This window comes from Bos taurus, chromosome 28 (genome assembly GCF_002263795.3).
Source record: "Bos taurus isolate L1 Dominette 01449 registration number 42190680 breed Hereford chromosome 28, ARS-UCD2.0, whole genome shotgun sequence".
In the NCBI taxonomy this organism is placed as follows: domain Eukaryota; kingdom Metazoa; phylum Chordata; class Mammalia; order Artiodactyla; family Bovidae; genus Bos; species Bos taurus.
The window spans coordinates 8937536-8958816 of NC_037355.1; the positions used below are offsets into that span (position 1 = coordinate 8937536).

At 38.4% G+C, this 21281-nt stretch overlaps 1 protein-coding gene across 8 annotated transcripts in view; it reads right to left on the minus strand.

Annotated features, from left to right (window-relative positions):
• Positions 1–21281, minus strand: part of ERO1B (endoplasmic reticulum oxidoreductase 1 beta) — a 72163-nt gene that overhangs the window by 31974 nt on the left and 18908 nt on the right. For 5 of the 8 annotated variants that reach the window (XM_024986644.2, XM_024986643.2, XM_024986642.2 and 2 more), the window contains exons 3-6: positions 12961–13044; positions 7601–7642; positions 6693–6755; positions 6148–6230 (exon numbers count right to left, since the gene is read on the minus strand). In XM_024986644.2, coding sequence (XP_024842412.1) covers positions 6148–6230; positions 6693–6755; positions 7601–7642; positions 12961–13044 — 272 coding nt within the window. 8 annotated transcript variants of the gene reach the window in all.

The following is a 21281-nucleotide window of genomic DNA, read 5'->3' on the forward strand; positions in this document are numbered from 1 at the left end:
ATTGATCATTGAGGAAGGCTTTCTTATCTCTCCATGCTATTCTTTGGAATTCTGCTTTCACATGGGTATATCTTTTCTTTCCTCCTTTGCGTTTCGCTTCTCTTCTTTTCTCAGCTATTTGTAAGGCCTCCTCAGACAACCATTTTGCCTTTTTGCATTTCTTTTTCTTGGGGATGGTCTTGATCCCTGCTTCCGATACAGTGTCATGAACCTCCGTCCATAGTTCTTCAGGCACTCTTTCTATCAGATCTAATCCCTTGAATCTATTTGTCACTTCCACTGTATATTGGAAGGGATCTGATTTAGGTTATATCTGAATGGTCTAGTAGTTTTCCCCACTTTCTTCAACTTAAGTCTGAATTTGGCAATAAGGAGTTCATGATCTGAGCCACAGTCAACTCCTGGTCTCGTTTTTGCTGACTATATAGAGCTTCTCCATCTTTGGCTGCGAAGAATATAATCAATCTGATTTCGGTGTTGACCATCTGGTGATGTCCATGTGTAGTCTTCTCTTGTGCTGTTGGAAGAGGGTGTTTGCTATGACCAGTGCGTTCTCTTGGCAAAACTCTGTTAGCCTTTGCCCTGCTTCACTTTGTACTTCAAGGTCAAACTTGCCTGTTACTCCAGGTATTTCTTGTTTTCCTGCTTTTGTACTCCAGTCCCCTATAACTAAAAGGACATCTTTTTTGGGTGTTAGTTCTAGAAGGTCTTGTAAGTCTTTACAGAACCATTCAACTTCAGCTTCTTCGGCATTAGTGGTTGGGGCAGAGACTTGGATTACTGTGATATTGAATGGCTTGCCTTGGAAACAAACAGAGATCATTCTGTAATTTTTGAGACTGGACACAAGTACTGCACTTTGGACTCTTCTGTTGACTATGATGGCTACTCCATTTCTTCTAAGGGACTCTTGCCCACAGTAGTAGGTATAATGGTCATCTGAGTTAAATTCACCCATTCCAGTCCATTTTACTTCACTGATTCCTAAAATGTTGATGTTCACTCTTGCCATCTCCTGTTTGACCACTTCCAATTTACCTTGATTCGTGTACCTAACATTCCAGGTTCCTGTGCAGTACTGTTCTTTACAGCATCGGACTTTACTTCCATCACCTGTCACATCCACAACTGGGCGTTGTTTTCGCTTTGGCTCCATCTCTTCATTCTTTCTGGTATTATTTCTCCTCTCTTCTCCAGTAGTATATTGGGCACCTACCAACCTGGGTAGTCCATCTTTCAGTGTCATATCTTTTTGCCTTTTCATACTGTTCATGGGGTTCTCAAGGCAAGAATACTGAAGTGGTTTGCCACTGCCTTCTCCAGTGGACCACGTTTTGTCAGAACTCTCCATGATGACCCATATGTTGGGTGGCCCACACAGCATGGCTCATAGTTTCACTGAGTTAGACAGGTTGTGGTCCATGTGATCAGTTTGATTAGTTTTCTGTGATTGTGGTTTTCCTTCTGTTTGCCCTCTGATGGATAAAGAGAAGAGGCTTATGGAAGCTTCCTGATGGGAGAGACTGACTGTGGGGTAAACTGGGTCTTTTCCTGCTGATGGGTCATGCTCAGTAAATCTTTAATCCAATTTTCTGTTGATGGGTGGGGCTGTGTTCCCTCCCTGTTGTTTGACCTGAGAGCAAACTATGGTGGAGGTAATGAAGATAATGGCGACCTCCTTTAAAAGGTCCCGTGCATGTGGTCCCAGGCATGCAGTGCCACACTCAGTGCCCCTGACCCTGTAGCAGGCTACTGCCAACCCACACCTCCACCAGAGACTCCTGGACACTCATAGGCAAGTCTGGGTCAGTCTCTTGTGGGGCCACTGCTCCGTTCTCCTGGGTCAGGTGCACATAAGGTTTTGTCTGTGACCTCCAAGAGTCTGTTTCCCCAGTCCTGTATAAAGTTCTGTAACCAAATCCCTTTGCTACACTCAATATGCCAGCAAATTTGGAAAACTCAGCAGGAGCCACAGGACTGGAAAAGGTCAGTTTTCATTCCAATCCCTAAGAAAGGCAATGCCAAAGAATGCTCAAACTACTGCACAATTGTACGCATCTCACATGCTAGTAAAGTAATACTCAAAATTCTCAAGCCAGGCTTCAACAGTTCGTGAACCGTGAACTTCCAGATGTTCAAGCAGAAGAACCAGAGATCAACTTGCCAACATCCGCTGGATGATCAAAAAAGCAACAGAGTTCCAGGAAAGCATCTATTTCTGCTTTATTGACGATGCCAAAGCCTTTGACTGTGTGGATCACAACAAACTGTGGAAAATTCTGAAAGAGATGGGAATACCAGACCACCTTACCTTCCTCCTGAGAAATCTGTATGCAGGTCAGGAAGCAACAGTTAGAATTGGACATGGAACAACAGACTGGTTTCAAATAGGAAAAGGAGTACACCAAGACTGTATACTGTCACCCTGCTTATTTAACTTATATGCAGAGTACATCATGAGAAATGCTGGGCTGGAAGAAGCACAAGCTGGAATCAAGATTGCCGGGAGAAATATCAATAACCTCAAATATGTAGATGACACCACCCTTATGGCAGAAAGCGAAGAAGAAATAAAGAGCCTCTTGATGAAAGTGAAAGAGGAGAGTGAAAAAGTTGGCTTAAAGCTCAACATTCAGAAGACTAAGATCATGGCATCTGGTCCCATCACTTCATGGCAAATAGATGGGGAAACAATGGAAAAAGTGGCAGACTTTATTTTTCTGGGCTCCAAAATCACTGCAGATGGTGTCTGTAGCCATGAAATTAAAAGACACTTAGTCCTTGGAAGAAAAGTTATGACAAACCTAGACAGCATATTGAAAAGCAGAGACATTACTTTGCCAACAAAGGTCCTTCTAGTTAAGGCTATGGTTTTTCCAGTAGTCATGTATGGACATGAGAGTTGGACTATAAAGAAAGCTGAGTGCTGAAGAATTAATGTTTTTGAACTGTGGTGTTGGAGAAGACTCTTGAGAGTTCCTTGGACAGCAGGGAGATCCAACCAGTCCATCCTAAAGGAAATCAGTCCTGAATATTCATTGGAAGGACTGAATTTGAAGCTGAAACTCCAATACTTTGGCCACCTGATGTGAAGAACTGACTCATTTGAAAAGATCCTGATTCTGGGAAAGACTGAAGGTGGGAGAAGGGGATGACAGAAGATGAGATGGTTGGATAGCATGACCAGCTCAATGGACATGAGTTTGACTAAACTCTGGGAGTTGGTGATGGATAGGGAGGCTCGGCGTGCTGCAGTCTATGGGGTCGCAAAGAGTCAGACACGACTGAGCGACTGAACTGACTGAACTGAATCAAATCCCACTGCTCTCCAAAGTCAAATTTCCTGGGGGTTCTACTGCTATCACTCCAGTCTAAACTGAACCACCATCATGTCTTAGAAGGATACTACTATAACCATACAACCAGGCTTCCACAGACCTGGTTCCGCCAAACCCACTCTCTCAAAATCCTCCAGTAATTTTTCATTCCACTCAGTTTGAAATCAATATTCATAGTTAAGTGTCTTCAAGACTCTATGAGATCTCCACCCTACACTTCCCTTGGCCACTCCTCCCCCAGCACCTTTTGATCTTATCTCCTACTATTTTGTTCTTGTTCACTGTACTCTAGCCACACTGGCCATGTGATTCCTCAAGAAGTCAAGGCACACTCCAACCTCAGGGCCTTTTACTAACCATTATGCATGCCTGGAGTACTCATCCCCACCACCCACCAACCCCAACACCACCACTCCCTCCCCTGCAGCCATAGTATCATGACTCCTGCCTTCAAGAGCACTTTGCCTGTTATCACTCTAGTCTTCTTGGACTATTTATCTATTGCTGCACCTCCAGGCATGTGGGATCTTAGTTCCCTGCTGCTGCTGCTGCTGCTGCTGCTGCTAAGTTGCTTCAGTAGTATCCGACTCTGTGCGACCCCATAGACGGCAGCCCACCAGGCTCTGACCAGGGATCAAAAGTGGGCTCCCTGTATTGGAAGGCAGAGTCTTAACCACTGGACCACCAATTTAAAGCAGTGCAAGCACCTTTACTCCAAGGCCTCTCTCACAGTCTTCCCTGCATTATTTTTTTCCCTGGCACTCATCATCATTTGACTTACTTCTCATTGACTTTACTTGTTTTAAGCTGCACATGGGGAGGAATCTGTTTCTCATGAACACTGCTATATCCCTAGGATAGTGCCTGGCAGTCATTTGTTGAATGAATAAGAAACCCGAATGCCCAATAAACAGAAGGAAAAAATGCCCAAACTCACTGGTAATCAATAAAATATAAACAAAAATGAGATACTATTTCACAGTTAAACATTATCAATATTTGTCAAAGATGTGGACAACAAAACAAGTTCTTGGTGTTGGAGGCAACACACAGCCACACAAGTATTTTAGAAAGCCATTAGGCAATATGAAGAACAGCTAAGCAACTATATGCAAATAAACATTAAAAAAAAAAAAAAAGAGCAGCTGTAAGACAGCAGTCCTCAGATTCAACAATTTCACTTCTGGTGTATATAAAAAAAATTATCAAGGATGCTCAAACTGGCATAATTTGTAAAAGTAAAAAATTTGTAAGAGCAGCAATTTGTAAAAGTAAAAACTGTCCATCAGTAGGGGAATACCATATTTTACTTGTCTATTTCCCATTGATGAACACTGGGCTTCCCTGACAGTTCAGTTGGTAAAGAATCCACCTGCAATGCAGGGGACCCCAGTTCAATTCCTGGGTCAGGAAGATCCCCTGGAGAAGGGATAGGCTATCCACTCCAGTGCCCTGGCCTAGAGAATTCTATGGACTGTAGATAGTCCCTGTGGTCCCAAAGAGTTGGACATGACTAAGCGACTTTCACTTTCACTTCATATGATGAAAACCATTCATCAGCTAAAAGAACGAGGCAAATCTCTGAGTTTTAACATGGATATATCTAGAAAGCAAAATGTGCAGTGTTTCAGAATGTTATTTAACATATATAATTTACATAAAGGAAAAATAAAATCTTCTATACAAACTACATCTATGTATCTACATATAGTTTATATTATAAACTAAAAATAAAAATATGGACTAGATATACACCAAATTTACTTCTAAGAAAAAAGGGAAGAAAACAGGGACTAAGAAAGAAACATGTGGAATTTCAAATTTGTCTTTGACATTTTTCTCAAAAACATGGTAGATAATGTTAACACTTATTCATTTGGAGTAGTGGATATATGGGTGTTTATTATACCATTATTTCTAATTTTCTACATTAGAATTTTCATGAGTAAATCAGATACATAAAACTGCTAACTTTATTAAGTCTTTAACATTTATAGTACACAACTACATATCTAAACAAGAAAAATAAAAAGAACTTCTATTATACTGCCTTCTGCTCACTCATTTTATACTGCATTATCTGAGACCATTTACAAATTATTTATGTTGGCCTTCAAAAGCAGGTTTGTACTTAGAGCAAATAAAGAAAAGTCAACAGAAAAAAAAATGTATGCATTGTAACAGTTATGTTAATAGAAACCTTTAATAGTCAAAATGCAACATATAGATTGAATTACCATTTTTATTTTTAATTGAGGATAATTATAATATTGTGATGATTTCTGCCATACATCAACATGAATCAGTCACAGTCACAGGTATACGTATATCCCCTCCCTCTTAGACCTCCCTCCCCATCCCACCACTCCAGGTTGTCACAGAGCACTGGCTTTAGGAATATAGCAAATTCCCACTGTCTATCTATTTTACATATGGTAATATATATGCTTCAGTGCTACTCTCTTAAATCATCTCACCCTCTCCTTCCCACAATGAATTACTATTTAAAAAAAAACTTAGAGATTCAAGTTTCTTTTTCTATAATAATCAGAAAGAATGACCCATAAACCCTGTTAGCTGAGAAACTGCCTGAATTTTTCCTTTTTAATAGTCATTACTGATGACAGAAATTTAAGAACAAATTAGACAAGAAGGAAAGCTATCATGGAATTTAGGATAAAGAACTTCTTCCTTTCAAAAATTAGTTGAAACTACTGTTTAATCAAAATCACAAGAAAAATCGAAGATTTCTAATGCAAATAAATTAAACAAGAGAATATTTTCTTAACACTAATAACATAAAATTTACCTTAATGTGCTGTTAATTGCTCCCAGTTTACTAGCTTGCTCACAGTCTTCTAATTCTTTGGTATTATTTGCCACTTTCGAGTACTGAAAGGAAGTTCATAAGTAAGTTTAGTGATAATTATTACCTTTATTTCATTTTCCATTGGCAGAAGAGTCAATTTGTCAATGATAATATATACTAAATATAGATACATCCTATCATCAAAATCCCTAACACAGAGAAGAAAATACAAATGAAAATATGTCACAAATTTCCACCTAATAAGTAAGCAAAGACATTAAAAATGTAGCAATTTGCATTGGTATGTTGGTGATGATGTGAACTGAGAAGACTCTCTTGCAAAAGTAACTGAATATTTACATAGAGCTGCAAATATGAATAAATCCTTGAGCCAGCAGTCCTACTGCTGAATCTATATCCAGAGCAAAGTTTAAAAACAAGAATCACTCTAGAAAGTTATTTGGTACTCTCTCATAATGTTGAGATAGGCATACCCTTTGGCCCAGCAATCTTACTTCTAAATATAGACCTAAAGAAACTCTTACATATGTGCACAATTCGACGAAAGACAAAGATGCCAGTGCGTCATTGTTTGTAATAGCAAAAACCTGAAAACAATTGAAATGTCTATCAACAGAGGAATGGCTAGTCACACAATTATACAAATATCTATACAACTGAGTATTTTACAGCTATTAAAATTAACAAAATCTACATATATCAGCAGAGACAAAATGTTAAAAGCCAATACTGAGTAAAACTATTAAGCAAAAAATGTTTTTAACTTGAAGAAACACAAAATATAAATTTATTTTAAAGTTTTAAAAATTTCAAGTAAAAGTTCTATATATTACTTGTAGATACATGTATAATACAACATAAAAAGTATCACAGAAGGATACACGACAACTTCAGCAAAGTGGCTAGCTCTAAGGAGGCAGGAAATATTATTATATAATGGGACTGGGACAGAGTTCAGAAGGAATTTCAATTATCTTTATACTATTTATTTTAGCTCTGAAACAAAAATACATAAAAAAGGGTGAGTACAAAAGACTGCAAACAGTAGAGAGTATAAGAACAAAATGGAGAGCAAATGCATTAGGAAGCAGAGAGACAGGGTATGATTATCTTATTGAAAAAGAAGAGTAAAACCACATGCCTGATAAAACACCTGCTGATTAGGGAAACTGACACTGTAGTTATGTTTCATAGTTCTTCTAGAAGTTCTAAAAACAGAACTAAAGTATTTCAAAAGAAGCTATATAATTTAATTGTAAGAATATATTATACCTCATGACTTGCTACAAAATTAGGGATTTGGGATTTTCAGGCAAAAACGTGTCCATTCTCAGCTAACCATATTATGGTTCTCTTTTGCAACCACATCAAACAGTAAGGGGCAAGTTTCACTACGTAAAGCAGAAATATTTAATGAAGAAAAGTGACTTACCTTATTAGAATTCCCAGCTTTAATTCCAACTGGAATTTTACTCTTAAAAGAACAACAATAAAAATTTAGAAAATGATCTTTATATTTCTTGAGATTTTTTTCACAAATTATTAATGACATTATCCTAATTCAAAGACTGTTTTAGTCCACAAGGAGAAAATATACATTCATTCAAATTTTATTTTCACACTACCTCTTGAGATGAAAGGTAAAGAACTACCCCAATGTACAGGCTTGTAAATCACAGTACAGAAAACTGAAAGACAAAGGTTGTCATAATCAGCTCTAATAACTCTCAATGCAGTAAATAATAGTTTATATAATTTTTAGGTTCAAAAAGACCCTAGCAAAATCACTTTTTCCATAAACTTTCTTTCCACAGAAACAACTTTTTAAAAATTCAAAATTATTTGAAATTTATTATGTTCAATTAAAAGTTTTGCTCAAAGTTGACATTTAAAATTTAGATAATTTTGAATTAATACTAAAAAGCAAGTTCTTTGACAGAACTGTGGTTGGCAAGGGGGAGGGTGTGGGAGAGGGAAGGACTGGGAGTTTGGGGTTAGGAGATACAAACTACTGTATGTAGGATGCGTAAACAACAAGGCCCTACTGTACAGCACAGGGAACTAAATTCAGCATCCTGTGAAAAAAAAAGAATGGGAAAAAATATAAAAAAGTATTATAACTGAGTAACTTTGCTATACAGCAGAAATTATCAACATTGTGGACATGACGTAATGTCTAAACAACAAAATCAACCACACTTCAATAATTTTTTTTAAAGAGTAAGCTCTTTGGTTCATGATTAACCTAAGGTTTACCAATGTAAGAACTGCATCAGTTCTTACTATATACAGTAAGAAGTGTATATAGGTCTATCTTTTCTGTAAAACCAATAATTTATCTCAAGCATAAATAAATCTATGAATTATTACAACTGGTTTATCAAACACAATCTTAAATAAAAATCATATCTGAAAGCAGTCTCGGGTTGATCCTCGGATCATACCAGGGGACTGATTTCCAACATCTGAATCTATGGATTATCAAATTAATAGCAAATTACCTATTAAAACTTTTTCATGTTTCATAGATAAAACTTAATGAAATTTTCAGAATAAATATTTTTCTGTCAGGCTGAAGAATGTAAGTAACAATAATGATAAGAAATTTTTCCCCAATGAACAAAGAGATCATGTAGTTAAAACATTACTTGCTGCCAATATTTTATAATTTCAATGTTTTCTAGCACCACAAACAGAGGGCAGAAGAGAGAAAACTATAAAACTTAAGCCAAATGTAACAGTTACAGTTATAAGACCCTGAATTTAAAGTACGGAATACTTATCAAAAGTGCCCTCTCACTGTTGTCTTCTAACTCACATAATACGGTAAAATAAAAGTGTACTTGCAGCTTTTTAAAAGGTTTGATGCTAGATGCAGTAACTTGTGACTTAAGCGAATCTTAATACAGGCTACTGAGATATATTGGGATAGGCACCACAGATGATACTCATGTATAACATAAAAATCACAAAAGAGAATTATTAAAAGCAATGACAAATGTAAAGCTAATAACTAAAATCAAACATGAAATAAACCTGGCCATTGCCACTAACAATATGAAGCAGTCTGCAAATTACAAAATTAAGTGAGCCTCACGATTAAATTAGACTTCAAATTATAGAATGCAAATTGTAACTCCGTATCATGACAAGTTTGGGTTCAATATGAAATGCCTACTAAATTCTCCCCCAAAGAGAGAGAAATACAAATATCCTCACGTTAATTAAAAGAACCAATATAATGGGATAGTTTTTATGTCCAGAAAGAAATGAAAGAAGATGGCATTGGGAAGGGAAGAGACAAATTTTTAAATACCTGTATTAGATTTCTTACGTTGGGGATTTACATGCAAATGAACACTTTCACTTATTTTGTTAGAAATTTAAGACTACAAGACAGAGAAGGAGAAATACTGTATGACATCCCTTATATGTGGAATCTAAAAAGAAATGATACAAATGAACTTACAAAACAGAAAGACTCACAGACCTAAGAGAACGAACTTATGGGGGATAGGGCGGAGGGAAGAGATAGTCAGGGAGTTTGGGCTGGACATGTACACACTGCTATATTTAAAATGGATAACCAACGAGGACCTACTGTACAGCACATGGAACTCTGTTCAGTGTTATGTGGCAGCCTGGATGGGAGGGGTGTTTGGAAGAGAATAGATACATGTATATGTATGGCTGAGTCTCTTCACTGTTCACCTGCAACTATCACACCATTGTTAATTGGGTTTACCCCAGTAAAAAATAAAAGGCTAAAAAGAAAATTTAAGACTACAGAGGATAATCCACTGTAGACAATAAGAAACTGATATTTTAACATAAAAACATATACTGTGCAAAGAAACTCTTACAGCTCAGCAGTAAAACGGCAACTCAATTTAAAAATGGGCCAAGTATTTGAACAGACATGCTTTTGATGAATACATACAAATGGCTAATAAGCACCTGAAAAGATACCTGATATCAGGGAAATGCAAATCAAAAGCAAAATGAGATGCCATTTGTAAGGACGGCTAAAATAAAACATAATACAGAGGACTTCCCTGGTGGCACAGTGGATAGCAATCTGCCTGCCAATGAGGCAGACATGGGTTCAATTCCTGGTCCAGGAAGATTCCACATGCTTCCACATGCTGCAGAGCAACTAAGCCCATAGGCCACAACTACTGAGCCTGTGTGCTGCAACCACTGAAGCCCGCACACCTAGAGCCTGTGCTCCACAACAAGAGAAGTCATGGCTTCTAAGCCCGTGCACCACAATGAAGAATAGCCCCCACCTGCCGCAACTAGAGAAAGCCCACACCAAAACAAAACAAGGATAAGACAGCAACAAGTTTTCACAAGTATGTAGAGAAACTGGAACCATCATGCATTGCTAGAGTCCATGTAAAATGATGCGGCCACAATGGTTAACAGTTTGGCAATTCCTCAAGAGTTAAAGTTACTATATGATCTAGCAATTTCACTCCAAAGCATACTTAAGAGAATTGAAAAACATTTGTACACACAAATACCTGTGCCTGGATATTTATTCATTATTCATAGTAGCCAAAAAGTGGAAACACTCCAAATGTCCATCAACTGATAAATAAACAAGATGAGGCATACCCATACAATGGAATATTACTCGGCAATGGGATGAAGTACTGATACACACTATAGCATGGATGGACCTTCAAAACATTATGCTAAGCGAAAGAAACCAATCACAGATGATCACATACTGTATGATTTTATTTACATGAAGTGTCCCTAATAGGCAAATTCATAGAGACAGAATGGATTAGTGGTTTCCAGCAGGAGAGAGTAGGAAACAGGGAAACTCATAGGTAGGGGTTTCTTTCTGGGGCAGTGAAATGTATCACACCTAGATAGTGATGACTGTTGTGCAATTCTGTAATATACTATAATTCACTGAATTGTGACTTTAGAATGAGTTAATTTTATGGTAGGGCAATTATGTCTGAATAAAGCTGTTATTAAAAATCATAATGATAGTAATGATATTAAATTAAAATAATAATTCAAGTCCATATTGACATAAACATACAATAAATAAAGGAAAAGCTCTTTATGCAGTAGAATGTCAACTAATGTAGAAGAAATGGAATCAGAAAAATCACAATTGGACAATCATCATATAAATAATTCAGGCAAGAATCATGAGTGGATGCTAAAACCACAATGGTAAAAATACGATAAAAAACTGGATGTTTTCATAGTTTCAAAAAATGTTTCCCAGTTTATTTCTTCTTATTCCAAGAAGAAATATGGCCCATACAAGCCTAATCATGTAATCATGATGACGTAATTTGCCTCCCAACAGGACACTGAGAAGGACACAACATACCTTCTATGGTGTACTGTCCAAAGTGCATGACCTGAATGCAATCATTAGAAACGGCCAGAAAAACCCAAAATAAGAGGTAGTCTCAAAATAACTGGTGTATTTTAAGGAAAGGAGGAAGAGAAAAAGGAAAGGAGGAAGGGAAGGGGTTTGTTAAAGAGACAACAAAAGAGAAAAGAACACTGAAGGACTATTCCAGATTAAAGAAGACTAAAGAGATACGACATCCAAATGCAAGGTATGATTCTGGGTCAGAAACTTAGTTGTTGTTGTTGCTATTTCTGTAAAAGCACATTATTAAGTCAGCTGGTGATCTGTGATTAAAGTCTATAGACATTCATATTATATAAATATTAATTTCCTGATTTTGTTAATTACACTATGGTTAATAATCTTGTTTTTAAAGAAATATACACTGAAGTATTTAAGGATAAAAGATCATGTCAGTAACATATCTAAATGGTTCAAAAAATAATAATATTAATATATACATATAGATGGAAGAAGAAAGCAAACTTGATCAACATTTAACATTTGGGGAAATATGGATAAAAAGTATATGGGAATTGTTTGTACTATTCTTGCAACTTTTCTGTAGGTCTGAAATTATTTCAAACTGAAAAGTTAAAACATTTTATTCTTAAAGGAAAACGTAAATAATTTTTTTTTAATTTTCCCTTTAGAAAGGACATTGGTTCAGATGTTTTTTCTGTTTGTAAGGCAAAAACTAGACTGATTTTACGTAATAGAACAAAAAAAGTAAAATGAAAATACAGCTTATAACTAATTACTGTCAAAAGTGAAAGAGAAGTCGCTCAGTCGTGTCCGACTCTTTGCGACCCATATGGACTGTAGCCTGCCAGGCTCCTCCATTCATGGGATTTTCCCGGCAAGAAAATGTCAAAGAGGAATATAATTAATAATGCTAGATGTCAAAAAATAAAGTCTGAAATGTAGCATTCCCCTACTAATAAGTACAGCCCTTTCCCTTCCCAATGTAACGAGACCAAGTGAAGATCTAATTCCAAGCTTTGAATTTCCCAACTTTTTTCACTCTAATTCCCACTCTAAATTTGAGATTTAAGGTCTAGTAGCATTTTCTTTGCCCACGAAACAAGATGCAGGTTCAATAAAGCATGAAATAACAGCTAACTGTAGATCCTGTCCTAGAATAGGGCTCCATTTTAGAATCAGACTCTAGTTCTACATCCAGTCACCAACATCACTGGATACATGAGTGTCTTCAAACACATTTTGGTGGCAAGTACAGACTAAATCTTCTATAACCTGGTTAAAAAGAAGAAAGTTGAGGGCATATGAATCTGATGCCAAGTCCAAATGCTCTGACATAAGCCTAAAATGTAGAGTTCATGCTTATCTAAAAACCCAAGAGAAAGCATTTCTTTTCTTGATTTTTAAAAAATTTATTTTACCTCTGGACAAGGCTCCACATGACAGTCTTTTATTGAACAATGGCCATCTTCTGCCCAGAAAGGACACGGTCGCTTCAGGTTAACCTTGAGAGAAAGAATGAATGAGCATTAGTCAACATGTGTCACAGTCTTACAGGGCTAAGTATCACTGTGCTGGGCACCAGCGACCTGGTGGTGAAAGAAAAGCATCCTACCCTGTGGCATTTGTACAGCTCAGAAGTTAAAACCACTCAAGTTTTTCAGACATCCAAGGTCTAATATAAATTTTTAAAAATAAATGCTATTAGTCCTCTGACACTTCAAAAAGGAATAAAGTCCAAGCACACTGCTCATCTGAAGAACCTGGAAAGCATTACAGGACCACTGTATAATGTCTCCCATCTCCTTACCATCACCCACTGACCAGGTTCTCCCAGGCACCCACTCCCTTAACAGAAGTGCACTGAGCACCCATTCTGCACCAGGCACTGTGTAGGCTCCAGAGGCAGAAAAAGCACACCCTCCCTGCAGCGTATAGTCTCCTGGGGGAACCAGGAATCATCTATTTGAGTGCTTACTTAATTACAAATTCTGGTAGGTGCTACAAAGGAAAATCCAGAGTTCTGTGATGGAAAATATCAGAGCTGTGGCTGGAAGCATCTGAGGAGGAGGTGGTGTTTTAGTTGGTAGAAATGTGTGTATGGAAAGGTAACAGGACTGGGATGGTTCTGGGAATTGAGAAGCTGACTTAGTTTCACTGACTTTTAGAGGGGAAGGCAGGGAGTCGCTGGAGAAGGAAATGGCAACCCACTCCAGTGTTCTTGCCTGGAGAATGCCAGGGACGGGGGAGCCTGGTGGGCTGCCGTCTCTGGGGTCGCACAGAGTCGGACACGACTGAAGCGACTTAGCAGCAGCAGCAGCAGCAGGGAGTGGCAGGGAATGAGGGAGAGATAGGCAAGACCATGCAGGACATTTCAGCAGGGACAAACTCTGGTTTTCATATTCTAAACCTAACAGGAAGGCATTAATTCAATAGTACCTCCACATGGATTGCCCAAGCCCAAAATCAAAGCTTTATTTTTACTTCCTCCCTTTCCTTTATCCCCTGCAAACAATTCATCGTTCACTTCTCACCATCTCTTCTGTCACCACCTACTCCTGCCCCGACTACTGCAAGTCTTCCGGCATCTACTGCTATCTAGTCTCTAACACAGTAGCTACAATCAGCTCTTTAAAACACAATTCAGAGCATACCAAGCCCTGCTCAAAACCGTCCCACAGCTTCCCATCACCTTAAATCCACAGGCCCTCCATCGCCTGGCTTCCTACCACCTCTCTGACCTGTCTCCTCCCACAGACCTCCAGGCACAATGGCCTTCTGGCTGGGAACACACCAAGTTCCTTCCTGTCTCAGGGCCTTTTCAGTGGCTCCTCCAGATCTTTTATGGCTCAATCCCCTCAGGTCTTTCAGTTTAGTTCAGTCACTCAGTCATGTCTGACTCTGGTTCTCTCAAAGATCACCTCAGCAGAGACCTTTCTGACCAGACTCTCTAAAGTAATGCCCAGTAAGCACCCTACACGCTGTATCATTATAGCATTTATCACTACCTGAATATTATCTACTTATTGTCTGACCCCTCACTGTAAGGATGGGGATTTTGCCTGGTTCATTATTTTACCCCAGTATCTACAATACATAATAGACACCTCAATAAAATAAACGTGAGGTGAGGTAAGCCATACCCAAATTTACAGAGGAAGAGGCAAAAACAGGTAGAAACTGGCAACACGAAGAGAAAGTGGTCAACTCTGCCTATGGGATGTCAGGAGGGCCTCCAAGGTAACAGGTAAAATGGCTATGACTAGAAGTTTCCTAGAGAAAGAGATTTCTAGGCAGAGGCATCAGGATGTCTGAAGGTAAAGAAGCTTAAAATCACCTGGCACCCTTGGAAACTGCAAGTGCCCCTGAGCTCCTGGCTTGCAAATCTAGCTCCTCCCTGACACCTCCACAGGACAGGCACAGACATCTCAAATGTACTAAGACACCCTAAACTGTGCTCTTCCCTGTAGTAATTCTTGCCATCTCAGTAAATACCAACTCCCTTATTCTAGTTCTTCAGGCCAAAAACCTGGATCACCCTAACTCTCTCTCACCCCACAAAGATATCTCTGAAAATCAGGTCAGTTCAAAATACAAGTCCAATTCAATGGCTGAGAGCCCCTCCCACGGGCTGATTCCCTAGTTTCCTGACCCTTGTTCACGGGCCTCCTCCTGCTGTTCCTCAAATACATGAAGCACACCATGGTCCCTGAGCCTTGACCCTTGTTATTTAGCTAGTCACAAGGCTTGCTTTCTCATTCCCTTGAGGGTTCCTCCAATGGCACCTTCTCAGTTTGCTGTTTTAAGTTGCTACGTTTTAGGCTAATCTGTTACACAGTGATAGATAATTAATACAAAATGCAAGGAGTAGGCTGTGCACACACTGCAACAGGCTGCTCAAGTTACTCTTCAGGAAGAAAGGGCCTCTACCCCAGCCCTGGAAACACTGCAGGCAGCCAACCTTGGCTAATGAGAGCCACTTTGCTCAGTGTTACTACATCCAATGACTGGTGTAAGGAAATAAAGGGCTAGACATCCCCCTGAAGTGGGGACAGCTCTGGTTGTACTATCTTAAGAACTCCCCACTAGGGGCTTCCCTGGTGACTCAGTGGTAAAGGACGCACCTGATAATACAGGAGACACAGGTTCAATCCCTGGTCTAGGAAGATCCCACATGCCTCAGAGCAGCTAAGCTGGTGCACCACAACTATTAAGCTTGAGTGCTAGAGCTCGGGAGCTGAAACTGCTGAGTCCACAGCCACAACTACTGAAGCCCAAGCTCCAGAGAAGAGCACCAAGAGAAGCCACCACAAGGAGAAACCTGAGCACTGCAACTGGAGAGCAGCTCCCATTCACTGCAACTAGAGAAAAGCCCTCACAGCAATGAAGACCCAACACAGCCAAAATGAAATAAATAAATTCAAAAAATTAAGAACTCCCCCAAAAGTGTCACCTGAGGTCACAGCTTTATTTCCCCCTTTGCCCAGTCCTGATGTCTCCCTTCCTTTTCCTTCTCAAGAGCTGCCCCTAATTAACCTCTTGGACACTAAACACAGTCTCAGAGTCAGCTACCCAGGAACTTAACCTGTGACAACTTGTCCAGCTCCAGAAAAATAAATTACTGCTATTTTGGGGGATCACATTAAATTTATATATTAACTCTGGGGCTTCCCAGGTGGCTCAGTGGTAGGAAATCTGCCTACCAATGCAAGAGACACAGGGTTGATCCCTGGGTCAGGAAGATCCCCTGGAGAAGGAAATGGCAATCCACCCCAGTATTGTTATCTGGAGAATTTCAGAGACAGAGAAGCCTGGTGGGTTACAGTTCATGGGGTTGCAAAAAGTCAGACACAATTTAAGGACTGAACCACAACTTGGGAGAGAGGTAACATCATTATGCTACAAAAGACATCTGCCCATTTGTTTGAGCCTACTTTTGTGTCTTGAAGAAGTGTTTTGAAGCTTTCTTCTTTTAGAAATAATAACTATTTTTTGATAGATTTATTCCTGTATATTTTATCTTTTTTGCTAATGTAAATGGGGATCTCTTCTCCATTATATCTTATAACATTGTTCGTATTTATGAACATATTGATTTTTCAATATTAAATTTATAACCTGCTATCTTAATGCATTTTTTATTATTTGTGTGCAATTTATTATTTAGAGTTTTCTAGGTCTACTTTTGTCATTTATACATGGAGATAGCTTTATTTATTCTTTTAAGAATTTTATGCCTCTAGTTGCTTTTTCTTGTTCAACTCTATTGGCCAAAATGATCCAATATTAAATGACACAGTAGGTGCTATTTCAACATCTACTGGATTAGGGCATGGCAACCTGCTCCAGTATTCTTGCCTGGAGAATCCCACGGACAGAGGAGCCTGGCAGGCTACAGTCCATGGGGTCACAAACAGTTGGACATGCCTGAGTGACTAAGCACAACACACACACACACACACACACACACACACACTATTTCATCTAAGGGTCCAGTATTAAAGGAAACAAGAGGTTTCCTCTCAGCATGGTTCCTGATTTAAGGGAGAATTCTTCTAGTGTTTCCCCACAAGTAAGATGCTGGCAATGCTGATTGAAATTATCATGGTAAAGAATTATGAAAAGTGAAAGTGAAAGTCAGTCACACAGTCGTGTCCAACTCTTTGCAATTCCATGGACTGTAGCCCTCCAGGCTCCTCTGTCCATGGAATCCTCCAGGCAAGAGTACTGGAGTGGGTTGCCATTTCCTTCTCCAGGAAGAATTATGGATACTTCCTCATCACCATTTTAAAAAATCAGTATGTGTACTGAATCTTGTTGAAGACCTAAAAGTCTCATCTTTACATTCCTGGAATAAAATCTACTTGGTCATGATATATTTTTTTGGTAACACACTCAAAACTTAGGCATGAAATCAATATTTGATTTCACTGTTACTGTCACACCTTACATTCAATCCATCAAAAAAGTCTGCTGTGTTACCTTTTACATATGACACCAAGTGGATCATTTTTCACCTCTTCCAACTCTATCATCTTATTCTACATCCACATCACCTTTCATTTGAACTACTGCAACAGCCTCAGAAATCGTTTCTCCATTTCCTGTCTCCCACCCTTATTGTCTCTTTTGCACAAATTCCTCTAATAGCTTCTTATCACACTTTATGTGACAATATGGCCCTCCAGTTTTTTTTTAAGTAATTGTTTAATTCTCAAATTTTGATTTAAATGCTTAGATGAAAGCACAGTTTTATTTTTATTTTTTGGCCACACTGTGCAGCATGCAGGATCTTAGTTCCTGACGAGGGATTAAACCCATGCCCTTGGCAGTGAGAGCAGGGAATCCCAACTACTGCACCACCAAGGGAATTTCCTAACTTTTTTTCTTTTTAAATCAGGCCCCTGACTTTAGGGGAAATGCTTTCAATTTTTCACCACTGAGGATAATGTTTGCTGTGGGTTTGTCATATGTAGCTTTTATTTTGTTTAAGTTTGTTCCTTCTATTCCTGCTTTCTGGAGGGTTTTTATCATAAATGGATGTTGAATTTTGTCAAAGGCTTTCTCTGCATCTATTGAGATAATCATATGGTTTTTATTTTTCAATTTGTTAATGTGGTGTATTACATTGATTGATTTGCAGATATTGAAGAATCCTAGCATCCCTGGGATAAAGCCCACTTGGTCATGATGTATGATCTTTTTAATATGTTGTTGGATTCTGTTTGCTAGAATTTTGTTAAAGATTTTTGCATCTATGTTCATCAGTGATATTGGCCTGTAGTTTTCTCTTTTTTGTGGGATCTTTGTCAGGTTTTGGTATTAGGGTGATGGTGGCCTCATAGAATGAGTTTGGAAGTTTACCTTCCTCTGCAATTTTCTGGAAGGTTTTGAGTAGGATAGGTGTTAGTTCTTCCCTAAATTTTTGGTGGAATTCAGCTGTGAAGCCATCTGATCCTGGGCTTTTGTTTGTTGGAAGATTTCTGATTACAGTTTCAATTTCTGTGCTTGTGAGGGGTCTGTTAAAATTTTCTGTTTCTTCCTGATTCAATTTTGGAAAGTTGTACTTTTTTAAGAATTTGTCCATTTCTTCCAAGTTGTCTATTTTATTTGCATATAGTTGCTGATAATAGTCTCTTATGATCCTTTGTATTTCTGTGTTGTCTGTTGTGATCTCTCCATTTTCATTTCTAATTTTGTTGATTTGATTTTTCTCCCTTTGTTTCTTGATGAGTCTGGCTAATGGTTTGTCAATTTTATTTATCTTCTCAAAGAACCAACTTTTGGTTTTGTTGATTTTTGCTATGGTCTCTTTTGTTTCTTTTGCATTTATTCCTGCACTAATTTTTAAGATTTCTTTCCTTCTACTAACCCTAGGGTTCATAATTTCTTCCTTTTCAAGTTGCTTTAGGTGTAGAGTTAGGTTATTTATTTGACTTTTTTCTTGTTTCTTGAGGTAAGCCTGTATGGCTATGAACCTTCCCCTTAGTACTGCTTTTACAGTGTCCCACTAGAGCTAATCAATGAATAAAGTTGCAGGATATAAAATTAACACACAGAAATCCCTTGCATTCCTATACACTAACAATGAGAAAACAAAAAGAGAAATTAAGGAAACAATTCCATTCACCATTGCAACAAAAAGAATAAAATACTTAGGAAAAGACCTATATATAGAAAACTATAAAACACTGGTGAAAGAAATCAAAGAGGACACAAATAGATGGAGAAATATACCATGTTCATGAATCAGAAGAATCAATATAGTGAAAATGAGTATACTACCCAAAGCAATCTATAGATTCAATGCAATCCCTATCAAACTACCAATGGTATTTTTCACAGAGCTAGAACAAATAATTTCACAATTTGTATGGAAATACAAAAAACCTCGAATAGCCAAAGCAATCTTGAGAAAGAAGAATGGAACTGGAGGAATCAACCTGCCTGACTTCAGGCCCTACTACAAAGCCACAGTCATCAAGACAGTATGGTACTGGCACAAAGACAGAAATATAGATCAATGGAACAAAATAGAAAGCCCAGAGATAAATCACACACCTATGGACACCTTTTCTTTGACAAAGGAGGCAAGAATATACAATGGAGAAAAGACAATCTCTTTAACAAGTGGTGCTGGGAAAACTGGTCAACCACTTGTAAAAGAATGAAACTAGAACACTTTCTAACACCATACACAAAAATAAACTCACAATGGATTAAAGATCTAAACATAAGACTAGAAACTATAAAACTCCTAGAGGAAAACATAGGCAAAACACTCTCCGACATAAACCACAGCAGGATCCTCTATGACCCACCTCCCAGAATATTGGAAATAAAAGCAAAAATAAACAAATGGGACCTAATTAAAATTAAAAGCTTCTGCACAACAAGGGAAACTATAAGAAAGGTGAAAAGACAGCCTTCAGAATGGGAGAAAATAATAGCAAATGAAGCAATGGACAAAGAATTAATCTCAAAAATATACAAGCAACTCCTGTAGCTTAATTCCAGAAAAATAAAAGACCCACTCAAAAAGTGGGCCAAAGAATTAAACAGACATTTCTCCAAAGAAGACATACAGATGGCTAACAAACACATGAAAAGATGCTCAACATCACTCATTATCAGAGAAATGCAAATCAAAACCACAATGAGGTATCATTTCACTCCAGTCAGAATGGCTGCGATCCAAAGGTCTACAAGCAATAAATGCTGGAGAGGGTGTGCAGAAAAGGGAACCCTCTTACACAGTTGGTGGGAATGCAAACTAGTACAGCCACTATGGAGAACAGTGTGGAGATTCCTTAAAAAACTGGAAGTAGAACTGCCATATGATCCAGCAATCCCACTGCTGGGCATACACACTGAGGAAACCAGAATTGAAAGAGACACATGTGCCCCAATGTTCATCGCAGCACTGTTTATAACAGCCAGGACATGGAAGCAACCTAGATGTCCATCAGCAGATGGATAGATAAGAAAGCTGTGGTACATATACACAATGGAATATTACTCAGCCGTTAAAAAGAAAACATTTGAATCCGTTCTAATGAGGTGGATGAAACTGCAGCCTATTATACAGAGTGAAGTAATCCAGAAAGAAAAACACCAATAGAGTATACTAACGCATATATATGGAATTTAGAAAGAAGGTAACAATAACCCTGTATGTGAGACAGCAAAAGAGACACAGATATATTGAATAGTCTTTTGGACTCTGTGAGAGAGGGCGAGGGCGGGATGATATGGGAGAAACATGTAAAATAACATATGCATGTAAATAACATATGCATGTAAATAACATATGTGAAACGAATTGCCAGTCCAGGTTTGATGCATGATACAGGGTGCTTGGGGCTGGTGCACAGGGATGACCCAGAGGAATGGGATGGGGAGGGAGGTGGGAGCAGGGTTCGGGATGGGGAACACATGTACACTCGTGGCAGATTCAAGTCAATGTATGGCAAAACCAGTACAATATTGTAAAGTAAAATTAATTAATTAAAATAAATAAATAAATCAGGCCCCTAACTACCTCTCCTATTTTCCCTCTCATTCACTTTTGTCCAGGTATACTGGTTTTCAAACACCCTGTGCCTCTATACCTGTAGTTCTACTCCCCTTCCCCAAAATGTTCTTTCTCCAGATCTTGTCATGGTTTACTCTTTCACCTTAGGTAGGTCTTTGCTCAAATGGTGCAGCCAAAAATGTCTTCCTTTCCTGACCACCTTCTGTA